General features: G+C 41.8%; 1 protein-coding gene across 2 annotated transcripts; it reads right to left on the bottom strand.

Moving 5' to 3' along the window:
• Nucleotides 1-898: 898 nt before the first annotated feature.
• On the bottom strand, nt 899-14,438 carry LOC133419269 (glycylpeptide N-tetradecanoyltransferase 2-like). Of its 2 annotated transcripts, XM_061708339.1 has the most exons (11): nt 14,176-14,438; nt 13,836-13,980; nt 11,162-11,280; nt 8,768-8,859; nt 4,203-4,319; nt 3,897-4,067; nt 3,638-3,746; nt 3,298-3,468; nt 3,004-3,171; nt 1,354-1,491; nt 899-1,201 (listed from the first exon to the last, which is right to left on the bottom strand). In XM_061708339.1, the coding sequence occupies exons 1-11, from the start codon at nt 14,293-14,295 to the stop codon at nt 1,178-1,180; spliced, it is 1,374 nt and encodes a 457-aa protein (XP_061564323.1). In that variant the 5' UTR covers nt 14,296-14,438; the 3' UTR covers nt 899-1,177. The 2 variants fall into 2 exon arrangements, with proteins under 2 accessions (XP_061564323.1, XP_061564324.1); XM_061708340.1 differs by lacking the exon at nt 4,203-4,319.
• Between the last annotated feature and the right edge of the window lie 4,557 nt (nt 14,439-18,995).

The raw sequence follows: 18,995 nt of genomic DNA, 5'->3' as shown, positions 1-18,995 counted from the left end.
CAATCATTATAACATTATAAATCTGCTGCGGGTGCACTCAAAATTGGATTACATCGGCATGCAATAGAAACATGTCTTCTGGGCATTTGATTTGTGCAGGCCACATGAATATAAAGCTTCATGTAGCCAAAGGTTATGTGTAATGCCTGTAGACTAATACAGCCTGGTGCATCCACAGTCACGCAGCAGGATTAGGATGTCGTGAACTCTGAACTGCTTCAATTCGTCAATGCAACAGTGCATCATGTCAGAAACAATATTTTATTATCACGGACACACCCCACCTGGGGGTTAACTGCAATCAAGTTAGTAAATGTTAGTAAAGAAATAGCCAGAGGTGTCTTCAGTATTCACATTCATTTCTCAGGTAGAAGTATAGATACTAGAGTTTAAAAATACTCCTGTAGAAGTTGAAGTATCAACTCAAGTTTTTTACTCAAGTAAAAGTATAAAAGTACTGGTTTCAAAACTACTTAAAGTATAAAAGTAAAAGTAATGTAAGGGGGAAAAAAGCCATTAAGGACAAAAGCCATTGAAAATGAATGCGTCTTAGTATAATGCAAATATATTAAAGAAGCATATATGTGTACTATTGAGCATTAACATGTGTTTCAGAGAGCAGGAGATATGATGATTAGTTGCCTATAAGTATTGTAATGGTGCAAAAAGTCAAACTTCAGAGGCATGTTATCATTTATCCAACCTTTATTGGAATGTACATCCAAGTTTAGTTGCAGGAATCTGAGGGAACGGATGTAAGAACAAAACTGGACAAGAACATCTGAAACAACCACAACCAAATTCACTCTATCCGGATGGAGCAATTTAACTGGATAGTTTTTGTTTAAAGGCCGAAATGAAATAGAGTAACAAGGCTGTTTTTAAAATGTAAGGAGTAAAAAGTACAGATAATTGCGTGAAAATGTAAGGAGTAAAAGTAAAAAGTCGTCTGAAAAATAATTACTCCAGTGAAGTATAGATAACCAAAATTTCTACTTAAGTAAGGTAACAAAGTATTTGTACTTTGTTACTTGACACCCCTGGAAATAGCATTATTTATTAGTTATTTATTTGACTTGAATTGTATGTTTGTGTAAATCCACAAGTTTATGCTCATTGAGGTTGACAATCCGCTATACTCTGATCAGTGTCCTTCTTTCTTCTTCAGCCGTTCAGGTTAGTTGGGTATCAGCAAGCCGACCTGGAGAAACAAACAGTTATTAGCCTGCCAGATTCCTTCACACCTGACCAGTGAATCAACTTGACAGTGAACTGTGGCAGGTCCAGACATAACGACATGACGACAGCCTCCAGTGTGTCCTGACAGGTGGAAGATATTACTACGAAGAGTACCTTGTCCGGGCTCATGGGAGGACACATCCAGTTGTATAGGTAGTAATGAACACTTCTGTCACTGACAGTGAACTTGAGCCTGTCCAGAAAATTCCTGTTGTCCATCACATCGAGAGCGGAGAAGATGTCGAAGCCTTTCTGCCAAAAGAAAAAACAACCTTTATGTTGTCGTCACGCACAAAAACAGTGGAATTTGTGAACCTCTTTTATATCACAGAGGGTTATATGCAGGGGTGCACACAAGCCGGTACTCGAGGGCCAGTCTACTGCATGTTTTAGATGTTTCCCTGCCTCAACACAACCCTGATAGACAAGGCTGTGTCACCAGCAGAGTTGTGTAGACCTTGATGACATGTTGATGACGACCAGTGATTAGAATCAGGTGAGTTGAAGACGGGGAAACATCTAAAACCAGAGGTGGTAGTAACGAGTTACATTTACTCCGTTACATTTACTTGAGTAAGTTTTGGGAAATGTTGTACTTTTAGGAGTAGTTTTGAATCACTATACTTTGTACTTTTACTTGAGTAGATTTGTGAAGAAGAAACTGTTCCTCTTACTCCGCTACATTAGGCTACGTTGAGCTGTTACTTTTCTTTTATCCCTTTTATCCGCGTACGCGTCAATCTCATGACATCACTGAGTGATTCTTTGTGAAAAATGTTTGTTTTTGCATGTTTTGTCACATTTACAAAGACTCAAACACTATGAGTTCATGGGCTTATTTTAGTTCTGCCTGGCTAAAAAAGAAAAGTACAAAGGCTTGACATTTTGTGCTACTTGTGCTTAATTTATTTTTTTATTCTGTTATTATTTTATTTATTTTATTATTTATTAAAGTACTTGAATTTACTTTAAGATTATTTTAATTTAAGCATTTTTTTTTATTTTTTATTAATTTTATTATTTTATTGATTTAAAGGAGCTTGAGGCTCCTTTTAAGAAATGAGACTCTCTAGCGCCACCCTTCACCACGATGGCCGTTGGGGGTACTGCAGCCAACAGTGAAGCCGGCACGGGAGAACGGGGAGAACGTGCATGCAGCGTCACGTGATGTCACATCCGCAGCCCAGCGCGGGAAATTCGGGACCGAATTGCAGCACATTTTGCAGCACACAGCCTGTTCAAGGCAAAGGAGAGATACACTAGAGGGCTCATTCTTTTGGGTTTGGAACGCTTCATCTGACATTATTACTAGAAAACTTAAAATGTATACGGATTTTTTTCATAAATCTTGCCACAATCCGGCCTCAAGCTCCTTTAATTTGCCTGAAGATGATTATTTTGTACTGTTGTCTGTTTGAATGGTTGTGTTAAAAAAATAAATCAGACGTTACTCAACAGTTACTCAGTACTTGAGTAGTTTTTTCATCAAGTACTTTTTTACTTTTACTCAAGTTATTATTTGGATGACTACTTTTTACTTCTACTTGAGTCATATTATTCTGAAGTAACAGTACTTTTACTTGAGTACAATTTTTGGCTCCTCTACCCAGCTCTGTCTAAAACCTGCAGTAGACTAGCCCTGGAGTCCCGGCTTGTGTGCACCCCTGGTTATATATGATGAGTAGAAGTATTCACTTTGGCTTTTCTCCTACATTGTTTGTGCGGTTGTAAAACACGGATGTGTTGATGCTCACACACACTCACAGATTTAGCCAGGATCAGCGTATCCTCCATGAGCTCGCCCATCTCCGTGGCAGTGCAGGCGATGTAGAGCAGATGAGCTGCTCTCAGACCAGCGTGCACGGGGTGATTCAGCACTCTGGAGGAGATGCTGTAGAAGCTCACCACATCTGTCAGCGCACCGTCATCGGCCTGCATGTGGGAAGTTGTTTAGTCAATCAATTTCTAACCACTCCAGTGCGGTGTTAGTTCACAGTACGTAGCAAAGTTTTTTGATCTTTCAACAAACTTTAAGTAAAGATACATTGTGGTCCAGACCTCCACCACATAGGTGTCAATCAAATGCTCCCTTGGCAACAGCCAGTGCTCTACTTCCTGCAGAGACAGGATGGGGCTCAGATGAAAGTTGCAGAGGTTTTTCTGGAGCAGGGTGTGGATCAAGGCAACATCCTCTTTGGCCATTGGGCGCAGACCCCGTACCTTTGTCACCTTGAGATAAAGACAAAGAAGAGAGGGAAGTATATCTTGAAACAAAGTGGTGTCTTATCACTCACTTGCTAATTCCCACATATTTTGTGTCTTTTTCCAGTCCAACAACTTTGTGCCCCCTGCAGAGGCAGTAATAGTGCTGTGTCTGTAGATGGCAGTATATACTAACCTCAGGCAAGCGGTTGAACTTCAGCGCTCTCTGCAGGGTTACGTTCTGCCTCAGACCTGGGTAGTTGACCTCCATCAGCTTACGGGGATTCAGGGGGCGATGCCACTGACTAAAAGGATTTATTTATTTGGCAGGGACTACAAAGGCTGATGTTGCATCATAGGGTAAGTACCAAAGATGTAATCTACAGAGTTCTTAGATGAGGGTTTTAAAAAATGCTAAAACACCTCAAGATAAGATCTTGTGACGCAGATTCTACCTGGAGGAGCTTAGAGGCGTGGGAAGGACGGTGCCTGCTGTGTAGACAGCCTGGTGGATACCCCGCTGGTTGACCCGTCTGGTAAGTTCACGGATCAGAACCGGAGTCATCCGCTTGAGGCGCAGCTTCTTATGAACACACAGGAATTTGACCTGCACCACCTGCTTCTCGCTGCACAACATATTTTGAGGCTTAGCTTTGACACTCAGTGGAAAACTGCATCACTTATCATTCCCTGAACACCGTTGCTGCTCATCAGATTTTTTGCACAACACATATATTTGCATATATTAATGAGCTACTCACGTCTCATAAATGCGAATCTCTGCAGGAACAGCAGCAATGAAGCCAACTAACTTTTTGCTGGCGTCTACTCGCACTCCACAGTGCCAATGAAGCAGCCAGTTTGGAGGTTGTAAAACCCTAGGGAGGAAACCAATGACTTTGTAGCATGACCCTGAATAATCAACTCAGATTAATCCAATTTCCTAAACAGAGAATTATCATGATTTGGCTGTTAAAAAAAAAAAAAAAAAAAAAAAAAAAAAAAAAGCAATTTTTGTCAATTTCAGTGGCCAAAAATCAGAAACGGTTCCAGGGAAGCAAATGTTGATTAGTCATTTCAAATAAATGTTATTATACTTTCATGCACGTGTCCCTGGGGTCAGCAGTATCATTTATGGAAAAAAAAAGTCAGCTGCAAAGTTCAAAACAGTGCAGAAATATGAGCAGCCAGCCTGCTATGGATATGATGTAATTTGTTAGATTGGAAATAATATGATGAGAGATTAAAAAATTACGAGGTCAATTTATGCTGGTTGGTGCTTTAAATACAGGGGCTTAAAGCAGATGACTAAACCAGGGCAAACTAGCCCATATAGACAGTAATCTGTGAATCTGTCGAAATATACCTATACCCATCCATCCATTATCTCCTTTTATACCTATGTAGGGATCTGCAGGAGCTTATCCCAGCTCTCTCACCCTGGGCAGGTCACCAGTCCATCAAAGGGGAACATATAGACAAACAATCTGACACACTCACTACTGTGGACCATTTAAGGACCAGAACCATATACAGTATATCAAACAGAAATCTGGACTGTGATAATGGAAATTGTTTTTTCAGTAGATCAATTAAAAGTTTGAAAATAAAACTACCAAATTAAGTTGGTAATACATAAAAATACATAATACATACATATATACATACATAATACATAATACATAAAAAATGGCGAACATAGGGGCACGGTGGTGCAGCTGGTAGTGCAGCCGTCTCACAGCAAGAAGGTCCTGGGTTCGATTCCCACCGGGGACGCTGTGGGCGCTGAAGTGCGTGTTAGTTCCCCCATGACTTCAGCGCCCACACCCTGGGTGGGGTTGGAGAAAGGGCCTTTCTGTGTGGAGTTTGTATGTTCTCCCCGTGTTCCCTTGGGTAGCTAATGTGGGGGTAGCTACCCTCACAAAAACATGCACACAGTCCTGGGCTATACATGCCCCTCTGGCCAACCAGGGTGCCAGATGGGGTGGGGAGGATCCGGGTGGGGAGGATCCGGCCGGAATAACGTGATCCTTCCACGCGCTACGTCCGACCGGAGAAGCCCCACCCTGTCTGGTGAAAAGAAGCGGCCTGCTCACTCCTCAGGTTAAGGAGGAGACCTGAGCTCAGTGTGGGGCCTCCCGGGGTTGGTAGAGGATGGCAATGCCCAGGACTGTCACTTAGGTAGGAGCACGGGGTGGTAAAAATGGGAAAAAAACGGGATAAAAATATTAAAAAAAAAAAAATGGCGAACATAAAGACACTGTGATTCCTAGCCACATTTACATTAGCTTTAGTCTGATTACAATGTTGTCTCATCTAGTGGAAATTCTGGCCTAAAAATGAAGTAAACCAGTTACCAGACTGTAACCAATGGAAACGAAAAAAAACTCTTAATTTGAGGATCAACGATGGGTAGTGGATCTCTAGTTTGTCATCAAATGTGTGAGAAAAAATATTTAAATGTGGTATTCAAAGGAGGACTGGAAAGGATTTACATTTTTCCCTCGGCTGTGCATCATATCATGAAACCGTTCAAGATATATTGAGGAATGTTTTTAAAGGGAACTATCATCAATCACTACCTGATGTCCTGCCATATGAATGACTTTGAGATTGTTTTTTTGTACACTAAAGTACAAATCTATCTTACATTGACAAATCCCACCTTAAAGTTTCTATGTAAGAAAGACGCCTGCTTTTTGAACCCTCTGTTAAAGGAGCGTTGACGTCTATGGGTTTGGAGGCATCAAGGATAAACTATCAGACAATGGAAGCATCTATTGTCTCTGGAAAGCGTTTAGAGACAACATCTGTTGCGTATAGACGCTATACAAATAAAATTGAATTGAATTGAATTGAATCCATCCATTTTCTACCGCTTATCTGTTACCGGGTCACTGGGGCAGTAGTCTTAGTAGAGATGCCCAGACTTTCCTCACCCCAGACACTTCCTCCAGCTCTTCCTCCAGCACTTCCTCCAGCACTTCCTCCAGCTCTTCCTCCAGCTCTTCCTCCAGCTCCTCCGAGGGGAGTCCGAGGCGTTCCCAGGCCAGCTGAGAGACATAGTCTCTCCAGCGTGTCCTGGGTCTTCCCCGGGGTCTCCTCCCGGAGGGACATGCCTGGAACACCTCCCTAGGGAGGAGGGACATGCCTGGAACACCTCCCTAGGGAGGCGTCCAGGAGGATCCGATACAGATGCCTAAGCCACCTCAACTGACTCCTCTCAATGTGAAGGAGCAGCGGCTCGACTCCGAGCTCCTCCCGGGTGACCGAACTCCTCACCCTATCTCTAAGGGAGCGTCCAGCCACCCTGCGGAGGAAACTCATCTCAGCCGCTTGTATCTGCGATATTATCCTTTCAGTCACTACCCAAATCTCTCAGGGTGGGGGCGTAGATTGACCGGTAAATCGAGAGCTTCGCCTTTCGACTCAGCTCCTTCTTCACCATGATGGTCCGGTACACCAACCGCATTACTGTGGACGCTGCACCGATCCGTCTGTGAATCTCATGCTCCAATGCGAAAACCGCATTGTTCCTCCTGAATCCGAGGTTCAACTATCGGCCGTATTCTCCTCTCCAGTACCCTGGCGTAGACTTTCCCGGGGAGGCTGAGAAGTGTGATCCCCCTGTAGTTGGAACACACTCTCCGGTCCCCCTTTTTAAACAGAGGGACCACCACCCCGGTTTGCCACTCCAGCGGTACTGTCCCCTTCCTCCATGCAATGCTGCAGAGGCGTGTCAACCAAGACAGCCCTATGACATCCAGAGACTTGAGGTACTCAGGGCGAATCTCATCCACCCCCGGTGCCACTGAGGAGCTTACGAACTACCTCAGTGACCTCGGCTCGGGTGATGGATGAGCATATCCCAGAGTCCACAAATCCTCAAAGTATTCCTTCCACCGCCCGAGGATGTCCCCAATCGAGGTCAACAGCTCCCCACCTGCACCGTAAACGGTGTTGGCAGAGTACTGCTTCCCCTTTCTGAGGCGCCGAACGGTTTGCCAGAATTTCTTCGGGGCTGACTGAAAGTCTTCCTCGATGGCCTCACCGAACTCCTCCCAGACCCGAGTTTTTGCCTCCAGGACCGCCCGAGCTGCGGCTCGCCTGGCCTGCCGGTACCTATCTACTGCGTCAGGAGTCTCACAGGCCAACATAGCCCGGTAGGACTCCTTCTTCAGTCTGACGGCATCCCTTACTTCCGGTATCCACCACCGGGTTCGGGGCTGCCGCCACGACAGGCATCCACAACTTCGAGCCGCTGCGTCGACAATCGAGGCAGAGAACATGGTCCACTCGGACTCAATATCCCCAGCCTCCTTCGGAATTTGTGAGAAGTTCTCTCTGAGATGAGAGTTGAAGACTTCTCTGACATGAAAAGGCAAAAAAGGCACAACAGAGACTCCACTTCCTGAGAATCCTCAGGAAGAACAACATCAGCCAGAGACTGCTCGTGTCTTTTTACCGCTCCACCATGGAGAGCATCCTCACCTACTGCCTTTGCACATGCTTGCTGCACAGTGGCAAACAGAAAAGAGCTCCAGAGGGTCACCAGAATGGCTGAGAAAGTCATAGGGTGCTAACCCTCTACCCACACTTGTGCACCTTCACGGCTCTTACTGCCTCAGGAGCCAACAACATTATCAAGGACTCATCCCAACCGCGCCACTGCCTGTTTGAGCCACTGCCGTCAGGAAGACGCTACAGGGCCATCAAATCCAGGACAAACGGACTGAAAAACAGTTTTTTCCCAACCGCTGTCAGAGCCATAAATGCCTCAAACATTCTTTAAGCCTGTATATTGTTTTTATATTGTTTTATTTATTTATTTTTAATATTGCACTGTTTTTTGTTGTACTGAAGGCCTGCACCCTACCTTTTGTTGCACTTGTTACAATGACAATAAAGGGAATCTTGAATGTATTGTAATCATAAAAATCAGTGTTTCCATTTTTTTGTATTTTGAAGAAGTGGGCATTGTATACTCAGACTAAAGCTGAAAAGGACCGTAGAAAACTCTTCCCCAGCAACAAGCCAGAAACATCGTCATTTACACTTCTGTGTCACATAAGTAGGGATGATACTTCATCGCACTTCTGCGATGAGGTGAGCTGAGATTTTAAAGTGGCATACGTTGTGTTCAAGACGACATCATCAAGGACTGTTTGAAATTTGTAGCAGGGCTGAAATGGAAAAACTGATGTATATGAAGAAATGAAAGAATACAGCATGTGACTTGGGTTCGTACTCTCTGCAGTGATGTCAAAGCCAATCTAACAAGCGCTGCAGTGGTCGTTAAAGTCAAATATGTCATCCATGAGCTTACCATTGTAGATACTCTGGACGGAAGTCAAATCTGACACTGTTGTCATCTTCTTCCATGTAGCTCTCATTTAGAAAGCTGCATAGCTCTCTCAACTGAAATTACATAAAAGCATTGACTTTTATTATGACAATTAAACTTCCTGAACTTCATTTGCTTGCCTCTAGACACTTATCTGTACTCTCCTCTGATATGCACATATGGACGTCCATTAAAGAAAGAAGAAATCTGACTGAATTTGAATTGTGGTTCCACAGTCATTAAAAATAAATATATTAAAAATAAAGCAAATGAAAGAAACAGGCCTGGACAAAAATGATGACAGTAATATTTTGTTACACAGCCTTTTGAGATTATTGCTGCAATCAAGTGATTTGTGTGTCTTTCAATGAGATGTCTGCAGCCGCAGACAGCCGTTTCGGTCCAGTCCTTATGAGTAAACTGCTCCATCCATCTCAGCTTTCAAGGTTTTCTTATTCAGATAGCATATTTTAGATCTTTCCACAGGTGTTCAATGGGTTTTAGACCAGCGCTCAAAAAAGGACACATCAGAATAGTCCAATGTTTCATTCCCAGTCATGCTTAGGTGTTTTGGGTCGTTGTCCTGTTGGAGGACTCATGTTCTGCAACATTTCTGACCTTTGGCAGCACATTTGGCTCCAGAATGCCTTGATAGACTGAAAATGTCATTATACCTACACAGATTCAAGACACCCTGCACCAGAAGCAGCAAAGCAGCTCCAGAACTGAACCGAGCCTCCTCCATGTTTCACAGCTACATTTTTCTTTTCCTTGATTTCTTGAAATTACTGATTCGTCCAGGCCAGGTTTTTAATGATTAGCTATCTAAGTTACCACTCATTGAGTGTGTTTACATGGGAAGTTTAATTCCTCTTTAATTCAGAATTAAAATTAAATCTGATTTAAAATGATTAAAAATTGCCATGTAAACACCTAATTCCCAATGAAAATGGCCATTCCGAAGTAAACTTAATTCCGAAGTAAGTGGCTGGTTTATCCCGATTTTAAATCCGAATAGAATAATTCCGCGATCATGTAAACACTCATTCCTCTTTAAATTAATTCCGGTCTTTCTGCGCTGCTCGTTCCCTCGCCCGTTTTGTCTCCATGACGCTTATATTCCGCGCTGGAATATAAGTTTGAAGATGGCTGCACGCAGTAAACGGTGGTCAAGAGCAGAGACCATTTATTTAATAAATAGCTTGGAGGACCTGGAAATAATTAAAAGAACAGATGGCAAGAAACATAAAAATTGTGAGATTTTCAAAGTTGTAAGCGGCTAAGTTTGTTTTTCTTCCGGTAGTTTAACTTCCGGTCCCCCCCCTATCCAATCAGAACCTTCCCAACCCCCAGACCTGTAGAGGAATTGGAGAAAGCCGATCAAACATGTTTTCCATGTAAACCTCAATTTGGAATTATTATTTCCATGTAAACTCTAAGGAAAATAGTTTAATTCTGAATTATTTAATTCGGAATAATTCATTCCAAATTAAAAAACATCATGTAACCGTGGCCATTGTGTTTTTTTTTTTTTAAATGGAAGGGTGACAATAAAACTGCCCAAATCTGTATCAAGTATGTTGAGAAAACAGTTATTTCTCAGTTGCAAAACAGTGCAGAGAGAGCAGCGGGAGAGCTAGTAATTAGTCAAACACTGCTACAGGGCGGACCAATGCTTTTGCCAAGCTGATCAGGCTATTGTATTTTCTTTCAATACAAAGTTGTTTGAAGTTAGTGACTGTGTTTCCATGCATCAAAAACCCTTTTAAAACCCAAATATTGGCAATAACCCGAATTTGCACGGCCATGTAAACACCAATAACCCCTTTGATTAAATGGAATTTGCTCATATTCCGGTTTTTAAAAACCAGAATATGACCCCTGGGTTACTCCTTTTAAAACACGAATATTGGGTCATGTAAACGCCCCATCGGAATATCCCCATCAAACGGAACATGAATTTGTTTTCTGCACATGCTCTGTTCACAAGGAATCCTGGTCTTTTGAGTCCAGGAAGTTCTTATAAACACGGAGAAACCAAGACCAGGAGGAGACTAATCACTTCATAAATGTAATGAAGGATATGAACATTTCTGCATTTGTAGACGGTAGAAAGTACAGGGATAGTGAGATTTACAAGAAGGTGAGCGAAAAGTTGCGCGAAGCAGCATTTGTTTTGAATTTGGATACAGGAAGAAGAAGCGGAAATGACAGGAATTACGTCATGATGCTCTCCGTGCGTTGCTGTTTTGATTGAGATATCCCAAATGATTAATTACCATGTAAACGGAATATTCCGAATGTTTCAGTAACCGGAATATTAGCAATAACCCTTATTAGCAATAAGACTGCATGTAAACGTAGTCGTTGACTTACCACTGGAGGGCTGCTCAAGTCTAAATTGTCCCAGGAGAAACCTTGAGGTAGAGAGTAGGGCTCATCTCGGACGCCGGTTCCACTTTCAGCTATTGGGCCATGTTCAGTAATGCTTTCATCTGTAAGCATAAAGGAGAGGGACATTGAATGAGCAGCAGTAACTCTGTCCTCAGCTGTGGGAATAGTAATGTTCTGAGATGATAAACGAAGACGCATAGATGGACTGAAAGAGGAATCTGGACATGTCAGTTTAAAATCTTTGTCCGTGGGCCCTGACATCACAGTTTTGTGGTTTTGGCACAGCCTTGCTATATATCTCCATGGGAGAACCTGTCCAAAATGGCTTTTGTGAGCTTCCAATTCCCCATCAGCCGTAGTTTATGAGCTTGAAGTTGTCTGAGTGTCCTCTGCGCCTGTACAAATGTCTCTGGACAAGACCACTTCCCTTTTGTCTAGACATTTGTTATTTTCTTTTCCAGCTCTGACAAATATGTCCTTGAGGGTAATTACTAATCTGTCTTTGGTCACCCTCTTCTCTCACCCACATGTTATAGAGTTTGCTCATGTGTTATACACTTCTGGACTTGCTTTGTGACATCTACAGCCACCTCTGTGGGTTCCCACCACCGAGTCTACCCACAAAAACACAACTAAGGGTTCAAAAATCTCCACACTTGACACGGAAAAAACTGAAGCCGAAAGGCCAACAAAGAATCAGCAAGTTAAGGTCGCTGCAGTGAAAATCTGATAAAGGAAACACCGTGGAGAAGTACTGCAAGATGATTTGCACGAGCTTCAGACTTCAGGCGGTCTCTAACTGCAAAGGATTAGCAGCCAAGTATTAAAAATCATGGTTACATTTGTCATTTTGTCCAAATACTTTAGAGCCTCTGAAAATGCTGGTACCTTGGTAAAAATGGCTGTAATCCCTAAATGGTAAATGCCATAGATTTGTGAAACCTCTTAAATCTACTGTAGTGTCGTATAATGGCAAAATCATAAACACTTATTTTGTCTGAATACCTCTGGACCCAATTGTAAAAAAAGGTTTGACAGTATAAAGATGAGTCTCTTGTAAGTGAGAAAAGGCAGTGGTTGAGTTTAACAGAGCCAGACGTCGGTCACCACAACACAACTGGTGTGTATTGTTGTACGCTTTGAACAGGTTGTAAAAAGTTGTAATGTGCCAATAAAATACAACATGATAGTGTTATAAATAGTCTCAACAAAAGACAAATACCCCAGAAATACTTCACAATATTATAGGAAATGGCCATATTCACTTTGAGGAGGAAAATTACACAGCGATACCTCAAGTGTCCAATTAAAATAAAACTATGGCCAGCAATAGCTGATTAGCATAAAGACTGGAAATAAGGAGACTCGTCTCTGTCCAAGGGAGCGAAATGAGGCTGAGAGGAAATTCAAAATCTCTTTAATCACATTGTTGTGTGTATATAGTGTAAGTGTATTTTGAGTAATATGCAGTTTAATATCAGTTTGCAAGGTGCTTAATAATATTAATAACTGCAGCTTTCTCATTGGTTGCATATATCACGTGATGTATGTGTATTATTAGGGCCCGAGCACTGTGTGAAGAGTGTGAAGGCCCTATTGTATCTGTAGGAATTTATATCCTCGTTTTTCTCGTTTTTCTCGTTTTTCTTTTTCCGACGAAAGGAGCCCCCCTAAACGCGCCCCGAATTTTGCACGCAAGCCAGGCCTGGCGAAAAATGTGATATTTCATGGTTTGCATTAATGGGCGTGGCCTAACGGCTCAACAGCGCCCCCTAGAAAACTTTGTGCCTCAAGCCCCACAATACGGTTTGACTTACATGCACAAAAATCGGTACACACTTGTAACATGTCGCAACTTAAAGAAAAGTCTCTTGGCGCCATGGCCCAAACCGAACAGGAAGTCAGCCATTTTGAATTAATCGTGTAATTTTGGCACAATTTATGCCATTTCTTCGGCCGTTTCTTCGCCCGAACCGTAACGTGCACCCAGGTGTGTTATACATCAAAATGTGCGTCTCCATCCTGCGACGATGGGCATTACTTTTCTCAGTCAAAAGCGTTACCGTGCCGACGATAGACGGCAAAAAGCGCGCCCACATTTCTTCCGATTGGTCGATATGTGTTAGTTCCTACTTTCTGCCATAACTTTTGAATGGTTTGACGTAAAGACTCGTGGGTGGTGTCATCGGACTCAGTTTTGAGTCCTTGACTTTTATTGGTGAAAATTGCATGCACGAGGGCCCGTTCATCGCTGCTTGTAGCTTTAATTGTTCTTTTTTTTGTGAAGCTATGTAACCGAGAGAGCACACTAGTTTTTGACCGTGCTTGCACAAGAATATTATTTGTCATATAATCGCACAGTTTTTTGTTTTTGTTGTTGAAAGAAAAGTTTTTCACAAAACTTTTGAAAGAAGAACACGGACTGTGACGTTTTATTTGAAGTACGCATCAGCTACATGCTCGGGAACCATAGCTTAGTGTGCTTTTACCGGAAATTAGACGGAGCCACACTTACAACGGCCTTAATGTTTCTCAAACTGTCGTTCGCTGCACAAACTTATCAGTTAGCTGACAGAAACCGTGCACTGCATGGACGGATGCAAACGGATAATGTTGCTCTCTTACGTCAGCTGGCCTTGAGTGAGTTTCTCCTTACCTAGTTTGGGGACAGGTTGTGTGTCCCAGAAGCGGTAGGTGTGTCTCTTGGCCTGCTGCAGGGTCTTGGGCAGACTATGGCCCAGGGAAAAGAGATGAAGGGCTCTCTGGATCTCCTGCTGTTTCGTCTCTGGCAGAGCGTCCAGCTGGCACAGCAAAAGGAAAACATCAACATATTTTGCTCAAGTAAACTGACTGACTTGAAAATAAGTTAACAGCGGAAAACCTGATAATTTCAATTGACAAGCAGATCTCCTTCATGTAATTCAAAAACAAACACATGCAGTTAAACAGGTTGAATGTGCACAACACTATTCACTCGGACACACAACAGCACAAACCATGGCAAAAGGGTCTCTGGGTCCCTCTGGTCTCCAAGCATCTTCCCCCTTCTGCTTTTTTTTGCCCTTTTTAAGACTTCCATTCTCACCATCTGTCAGTTTTTTATCACTAGAAGACATTTTAAGCGCAGAGGGTCTTGTATATTTCTCTATTTTCACTACTGCAAAAGACAGAGCTGGAGACTCGTCGTGATCTCACAAAGGCTTTGAATTAGTCATTCTAAATAAGTGCAACTCTCTGAAGCTGTGGGTGAACTGGGATGTGTTCCGACACTTGTGCAGTTATTCAGCTCTTATCTCTGCACGAGCAGCGAGGGGAGGAGAATGATCACCCCTGCCACCCAGCCCAAGTCCCACCCAGCCAACAGATAACCGAGAGCTATGAAGTCTCCTTACAGACTTCAAATGTCAGATCTCTACAGATTAAATCTTACAGCAGCTTCATTATAGTATTGTGTTGAAGCTGAAGTTGACTAATTGTAGACTTCCCTTCCATTTCAAATTCAGCACTTTAACCAGGGGTTTTCATCTCCTTGATCCTCATTGTTTGTGTTAAGTCATTCGGCATTATCTCAGCAATGTTGAACTATGATGTTATTACTAAACGGTTGCGCACTATTTTAGCATCACAGTCAATTCAATTTTGCATGTATGCATGGGTTTCCTCCAGGTACTCTCACAAAACATTTTTTACAGAATGTTTTATTCTTTTTCACTTTTTTTCTTCCTTTCCTTGAGGGTCCAATAAAATATGGTAGACTGCCAAGAGGGCTCGTGAAGGAAACACACTCACACACACACACACACACACACATCCATGCACACATATATACACAAAAAACCCTTTGTTGGAAGATTAAAAAGCATATATATCCTTTAGGTTTTACGAAACTTGGTATTAACCATTAATATATATATGCAGATGAGGGGGGGGGGGGGGGGCTAAGAGCTAAATATTGACATAAAAGTCCTTTACACACACAGACAAAATCACTCTAAACAGATATATTTTATCCATCCATCCACCCATCATGCAACGGGGAGAGGGATTTCAAGCTTGTGGAGTCAAAAAGACCTGAAGGATTTCACAGCATATCTTCAGTGAAATCATGTGAGCAGAACCAGACTCCTCCTCCCAGCTTTGTTTGTGGGTAAAAAGGCCCCAGGTGGTAAAGCCTTGGCTCTCAGATCACAGGTATTTCCCAGAAAGGGTGTTATCCCCGGCTACTTTAAATGCAAATCACGCACACTTCCTTCTCAACTTTTCATCTTGTTTATTACAATCCCATTTGGTAAATTAATTCCTTCTGAATAGTGTTTGTCCTTTTCAGCACAATCCCATGGTTAAATAGGTATTAATCCTCATAGCTGAATAGTTTTTGTCAGCTCAGATTTTAAATCTCATTCTGAAGCTCCAGTCTTTTAGTTAGTGACTCTTCAATACAGAGCATTAGTTTAAATGTGAATAAAACTGTGTTTCTGATATTTGTGTTGATCAGTCATGACACATTTGCTAACAATAGATGTGACATTCGTTGCGTGATGAGTATTATCCTGTAAGTATGCTGAGGGGAAGCTTAGCGGTGCCCCTGCAGATTCTCATGAATGCTGCTTGGACCGGCCTGGTGTGCATCCTGCTGAGAACTGAGCTCACTTCATCTTTGAATACGCAGCCTACGTCTTTTTTGTCTTCTTTAAAAGTGCAACCTGAAGCTACTTTTGCGTCATTCTTCATTCAGTGTTATTATCCTGCCCATCAAAACTGAATGCCGTGAGGAGAAGGATGCTGCAAACACCTGTCGTCATTCAGGTAGAAGTAGAGGAGTCAGTGCGGAATAAATGAATAAATGCTTAGTAAACAATAGGGGTGTAACGATACACTAATCTCACGATACGGTACGATACACGATATAGAGGTCACGATAACGATACGATATTATAGCAGTATTTTTTTAACAACCTTGAATGAGGAACATATGACTGGAAAAAATGTTCTTTTATTTGAAAGACACAAAATACAAAACAATGCTGTGCGTTTGCCCTATTGTTCCAGTTTGTAATGCTTTATAACTGTTTAAGTTTTAAAGAGAAAGCCAGGCCAACCATTTTCCACAAACTGAACTAAAAGTAAATGTCAGGTTTGCATTAAGCATCTTCAGTTTCATACAAGTACAAATATTTTACCACAAACTGAATATTTTCTCTCATGTATGATTTGACTTTTTTCTTTTCCAGAAATTTAACAACAAAAATTAAATAAATAAAAGTAAATAAATACATACAATTTTGCATCATAAAAAAGATTGATTCATGCTCACCTTATAAGTGTAAGAGGAGATTTATTTTTGTTAAGAAGGTTATTTTGGTAATTCAGGGTTGATTATTTTATAAATATATTCTTTATATTGTGATGTAAATCAGGGACTATAATGACACTAGTCAGTTTATCTGTAGTGATTAGTCTGTTTTAGATTGGGCGGAGTGATACGCCACAGTACGGCACTAGGTGCTGTGTTGATGTTCTAAAATCCTACACTGTTGAGGGACATTAAAGTACACTGGAACTCAGCAGAAGTTTCCCCGTGTTTATCCTACTCACAACCCCAAAAAGGTTTAATTTAATAAGGTAAGGCTTAACTCTACACCAGCCTTACATAAGTAAAAGTTCAGAGCTCAAAACCCTGCAAGAGTCCCGTGATCAGGACCAAAACGGGACTAGTTTCTTCTGAGCGGAGGAAGATTTTGGTCGAGGTGCGGTCGGATGCGTGTTACTAGTCAACACAATAGACTAATATTAATAACCCAATATCACGATACAGTTTGTCACCTCCACGACACGTATCGTGACGTTTTTGTATTGCGAAATTTCGTGGCACGATATATTGTTACACCCCTAGTAAACAACAAAATGACTAAGAGAAGATGTGCCCCATGTTATGTGTAAGTCTTTCAACACAGTGCAACGCTCATTATTTTACAAATAATTCATAGTGCCGTGCCAAGGGGAAAGTCTGATTTCACATCCATGGCATCTCTGAGGGGGTGGATTTTTTTTTTATACCGCCCCAGGAGAACTTATATAAAATCAATAAATTCATTTCTAATATGATTGACTGACAATTGGCTCAGCAAATGGCTAGCCACTATCAGTTCCCCGTCTGTAATCGTCCTGCTACCGCGAGTGGCAAAGCAACAAGCAGTTTAAAAAGGAAAGGAAAAAGGAAGAAAAAAGAGAAAAAAAGGAAAAAAAGAAGAAAAAAAGGAAAAAAAACGTCAAACATTTTTGAAAAAGCTCCAGGAGCCACTAGGCTCCAGAGCCGCGGGTTGCTGATCCCTGGACTATTGAGTCAATGTGTGATCGATATGCTGGGCGTGTTCCCATCGGCTTCCCGAGCAACATGGCTGTGCTTGGTATGAAGAAAAGGACGCTTCAAAACTGCTCTTCAGAAACCAATGGGTCACGTGACTCAATGCATCATCCATTGTTTTTTCAAAGTCTACACTCTCTACCTGGTGTAGCTTCTTCTTTCGATTTGAATGAAGGTAAACCGAACACTACACTATGTATATCGCATCTAGAAGGCTTGGTGGCATGTTCCCACTCACCAGCGCTGTATTTTTAGTAGTTACCATAATACTAAACTATACTCTGTATATCCCCATCTCAAAAAGAAGGGAGCTGTAGTAATGAAGATGACAACATCCTGTTGAGAAAAGGTTCGTTCTTAGCAACAGCTTCTTGTGGATGTGACAAGCTGGACAACACATTTTAATGATTATTTTCATAATATACTGTATGGCATTTAGAAAGAGAAAGAGTCCAGTTGGCCCAGACTGTCTTGGTGCCGCAGGAAAGACTGCCTTATACGTATTTGATTGTGATGGTTGCATTGTTTCTTTTACTTCATTAGTAGCATTGATTCATACGTATCTGGATTGCTTATTGTCTCATCTTTCACTTGCACTTACATGAATTCAAAAGCAAACATACAAGTACCAGCAAATAGTTAACCTGTCTTGTAAGTGACCGTGTGTGTGTGTGTGTGTGTGTGTGTGTGTGTGTGTGTGTGTGTGTGTGTGTGTGTGTGTGTGTGTGTGTGTGTGTGTGTGCTTGCGTATGTGTATATAATGTCTTGTTCTGTATCAGTAGATGGTTGACTAAAGAAAAGGGAAGCCTTAATTCTTTAACGCCTGACATATGAAATAACACCAAAAAGGGTTCATCAGGGCCCGAGCACTGACAGTGCGAAGGCCCTATTGTATCTGTAAGAATGTTTATTATTTTCCTCGTTTTCCTTCCGATGAAATGAGGGCCTTTTTGCCCCCTAAACGTGCCCCAAAAGTCACCAAATTTTGCATGCAAGCCAGGCCTGGCGAAAAATTTGATATTTAATGGTTTGCATTAATGGGCTGGCCTAATGGCTCAACAGCGCCCCCTAGAAAACTTTGTGCCTCAAGCCCCACAATACGGTTTGACGTACATGCACGAAAATCGGTACACACCTGTATCATGTCGCAACTTAAAGAAAAGTCTCTTGGCGCCATGGCCGAAACTGAACAGGAAGTCGGCCATTTTCAATTAATCGTGCATACAGAGTTGTGGGTGGTGTCATCGGACTCGGTGTCGGACTCCTTCACCATAATTAATTCCTAAATAATTATTTTTCTTATAATTATGAAAACATTCAGTAAGTTTATAATTTCTTTATTATTATCATTTTTTATATAAAATTTTTTGGTTTGTATTAAACCTTTTTATGCCCCTTTTTCTACAAAGGTCTCAGAAACTGACGTGTGGAATATAAAACATCGGGCTTTAT

The sequence above is a fragment of the Cololabis saira genome, chromosome 19, assembly GCF_033807715.1.
Source record: "Cololabis saira isolate AMF1-May2022 chromosome 19, fColSai1.1, whole genome shotgun sequence".
NCBI classification, from domain to species: domain Eukaryota; kingdom Metazoa; phylum Chordata; class Actinopteri; order Beloniformes; family Belonidae; genus Cololabis; species Cololabis saira.
The sequence above is the reverse complement of the archived record's forward strand: the minus strand, read 5'-3'. Positions and strand labels throughout refer to the sequence as shown.